Source organism: Gavialis gangeticus, unplaced genomic scaffold (genome assembly GCF_001723915.1).
Source record: "Gavialis gangeticus isolate Ggan-Ray unplaced genomic scaffold, GavGan_comp1, whole genome shotgun sequence".
Taxonomy (NCBI): domain Eukaryota; kingdom Metazoa; phylum Chordata; order Crocodylia; family Gavialidae; genus Gavialis; species Gavialis gangeticus.
The window spans coordinates 20757020-20760145 of record NW_017728997.1 but is presented as its reverse complement, the minus strand read 5'-3'; the positions used below and the strand labels follow the sequence as shown (position 1 = coordinate 20760145).

Sequence of the window (3126 nt, the reverse complement as noted above, 5' to 3'; positions counted from 1 at the left end):
GATTCCTGCTGCCCCCCCCCACTGCCCCATGCTGCATGGGGGGGTTCTGCCACGAAGCCCCCTCTCGCTCCTCCAGCCCCTCCCATGGCTGCCCTACCCCCCCTCCTTGCTCTGGCCCTTTAAGAGAAAAAACCAAAAAATAAACCCTCAGACTTACCAACTTCTGCAGCAGCCTTGGGGCTTCTGGGAGCTTGCACAGAGCTCCCCCCAGCACAGGGCAGTGGGGGCAGGGGGATCTCCCCCTGCTGGACAGCACCTGGTGAGTCCAAGGTTTTGTTGTTTGGCTTTTTTTCTTGAAGAGCCAGGAGCTGAGGCAGTGGGGGAGGTTGGAGGGGTCATGGCAAAGCCCCCCCATGCAGTGGGGATTCCCACCCCCCCCAGCAGCACACCGTGAGTTGGGGCTTTTTTTTCCAAAGTGCTGGGAGCTGAGGTGGGCGGGGCAGCCATTAAGAGCAGGTACGGGCGGGGGACAGCGCTGTGTGATTTGGCGATTTGGTGAATCACTGAATCAAATTGCTGTCCCCCAAATCGGCCAGATCTGAAGCGAATACTAGCTGCTTTGCACAGGCCTACAAGCCAGCTCTTCTGTCTGCTTTAGGATTATCTGAGAACACTAATGTAGAAGGTGTGTGCGCACATGCCACAGCCTTTCTTGGTTTGGCTGTGCAGCAGGTGCACAGGGAAGTTATCTTTCAGCAGCTGCACCCAGTTGAGAACCACCATGCTAAGTTGCACATCAGTACTGGTTTTCAACTGGGGGTAAAACCTGCCTCATCTGAAAAAAAAAATAAAGAAATAAAGATAAAAACTGTGGAATGGTGCTCTGATTTGAAAAGTTGAGAGCCACTGGTTTAGGGAAATCTAGTATAAATTTCCTGTAAGAAGCATAGCATGATAGATAAAGTGTTAGATAGGAACTTAGGAAACATGGATCCCTTTCCTGGTCTTGGTATTAGCCAGCTGGGTAATTTTGAGGAAGTCACTTGACCTCTGCTTCAGTTTTTCACATGTGAAATGTAGGTAATGATGCAGTCATCTTTTGTAAAGCCGTTTGAAATGTATTGATGAGCTATGTAAAAGCTAAATATAATCAAGCAGGTGTGTGAGAAGCACTTATGGGATAGGGCCTTAGTATAATCTTGCATAAATTTCTTTTGCTTTTTCACTGATATTGATCTGTTCCTTAATGTCACATTTGTATCTAGTTTCCATTTATCAGAGTGTTCCTTGCAAAGTTATGGGAAGCAAAGATGAGATAGCTGGCTTTAATTCATTTGGGACTTTGGAAACTGTAATAGTGACCTAGGAAAGGCTGTAATGTGGTCAAAACAGTGGTTACTGTTAGGGTTGTCTGTGTGTAGACCATTTCATTGCTTTTGCTTTTCCCTTGAATGTGCAGATTGTTGCTACTTATAATGACCAAATAGGAAATGTCGTTAAGTCCTTTTGATGTTCCTTTGGAAAGCATAAGCCTATTTGCTATAGGAATTCTTCCATGAATAAACATGTTGGTTTGTTATCATGTTACTGAGTTGTGCCTTTCTGCTTTTCAGTGGAAAGAGTTCAGTAGTTGAAACATCATTAGTGTCTGAAATTAAATTGTTGGGGGTTTTTTTAGGATAGCAGAAATCACCGCCATCTTGGTTTTAAAATACTGTGATGTATATGATGGTCAAAACAATATTAAATTAATTCATTATTTGCATCCAGCCATAAATACTTCTGGAAAAGATTGTTTGTGGGTTTTTTTGTGTTTTTGTTTTTTCATTCTGTTTGTATTTGAACTTCAGCTGGGAACACAGTGCTTCTCCCTTCCCCATTTTCCCCACCCCTCTCACAGTAAGTACTGTATGGAGAGTAAGGAAACTACCTTACACTGGTGTCCTTCCTACAGGCTTATGATCAGCACTTAAATATGATTTTGGGTGATGTGGAAGAGACTGTAACAACAATAGAGATTGATGAAGAAACGTATGAAGAAATTTATAAAGTAAGAATTTTTTTAATGTATTCACTATTAATTTTAACCAAGTGTAAAGTGGAATATTTTATTTATTTAAATTTAAATTGAGGAGATGAAAATTGATTTTTGCGAACTGTACTGGTGAAGGACTCCATTTGATAACAATTTGCCCAAAGTGACTTTAAAGTGAAAAAAACATCAAAGTCGCCTGATGCTTACATTGATCTTTTCCACATGCAAAGAGTGTTCAGTTTACATTTATTTCCATTACCCTTGTTTATCATGAACTCTCGGTGTCTATCTTATGAATTTATATTTAATTGTTTGTACAGCCCATCTGATTTAAAAAAAAGTAAACCATGCTCTTCTTTTCTTCCTCTTAGTCTACCAAGAGGAATATTCCGATGCTCTTTGTCAGAGGTGATGGCGTCGTGCTTGTAGCTCCTCCGTTGAGGGTTGGCTGAAACTGCAGAGGATTTACCATGTTGGACAGATTCAGGCATTGGGAGAATGGTTTCTCTTCAGTTCACGCTTCCCTTTCAAACTGTTTATATTTTTATAGGATATTATCATTTTGTGGTTTGGGGTTTTTTTGTTGTTTTTTTGAGGGGGGGAAGGGACCTATTTGTTGTGGGGTTTTTTGTTTGTTTTTTTTTACCAGTGAAAATGGTACAAATTACTTTTACTTATTCCATAGTAAATTTGAAAACCATAACTCAAATCAGTAAGTCAAATCAGTGTTCACAGTCTTGGCTATGGCAGTGTCTTGATTTTTTTTTTTAAACTAATAAATATGATTTATCTTTTGGATTTGACTTGTAACGTTTCATTTTTGTATATAGAAATCAACCAGTGTACATGCATGTTACAACTGAATATGAAATGTGGAGGGGGTGGGTGTTAATGTTTTTACATATATTACAACTCTGCCCCTATAATACTTGTATAGACTGCAAGTTATGAGTCTCTCTAAAGAGCAGTGCAGTTCCATTGTTGCCGTCATGGTTGATTTGTTCCCAGGTTTGTAAATGTCTGTTTTGGCTATGCGCAGATTGGATATGGTTTCTAAAGTATAGCCTTCTGGCATGCAATGTAGAAAATACTAGCCAAAAGCAGCTTGACAGAATTAGAGATATAAAGGCTTAATGGTATTTATGCCAATA

General features: G+C 40.3%; 1 protein-coding gene across 1 annotated transcript in view; it reads left to right on the top strand.

Moving 5' to 3' along the window:
* Positions 1-2557, top strand: part of LSM3 (LSM3 homolog, U6 small nuclear RNA and mRNA degradation associated) — a 6256-nt gene extending 3699 nt beyond the window's left edge. The window contains exons 3-4 of the mRNA XM_019504911.1: positions 1895-1990; positions 2347-2557. Of these exons, the coding sequence (XP_019360456.1) occupies positions 1895-1990; positions 2347-2427 (177 nt within the window). The 3' untranslated portion in view covers positions 2428-2557. The remainder of the gene's footprint in view (positions 1-1894; positions 1991-2346) is intronic.
* Positions 2558-3126: the final 569 nt, after the last annotated feature.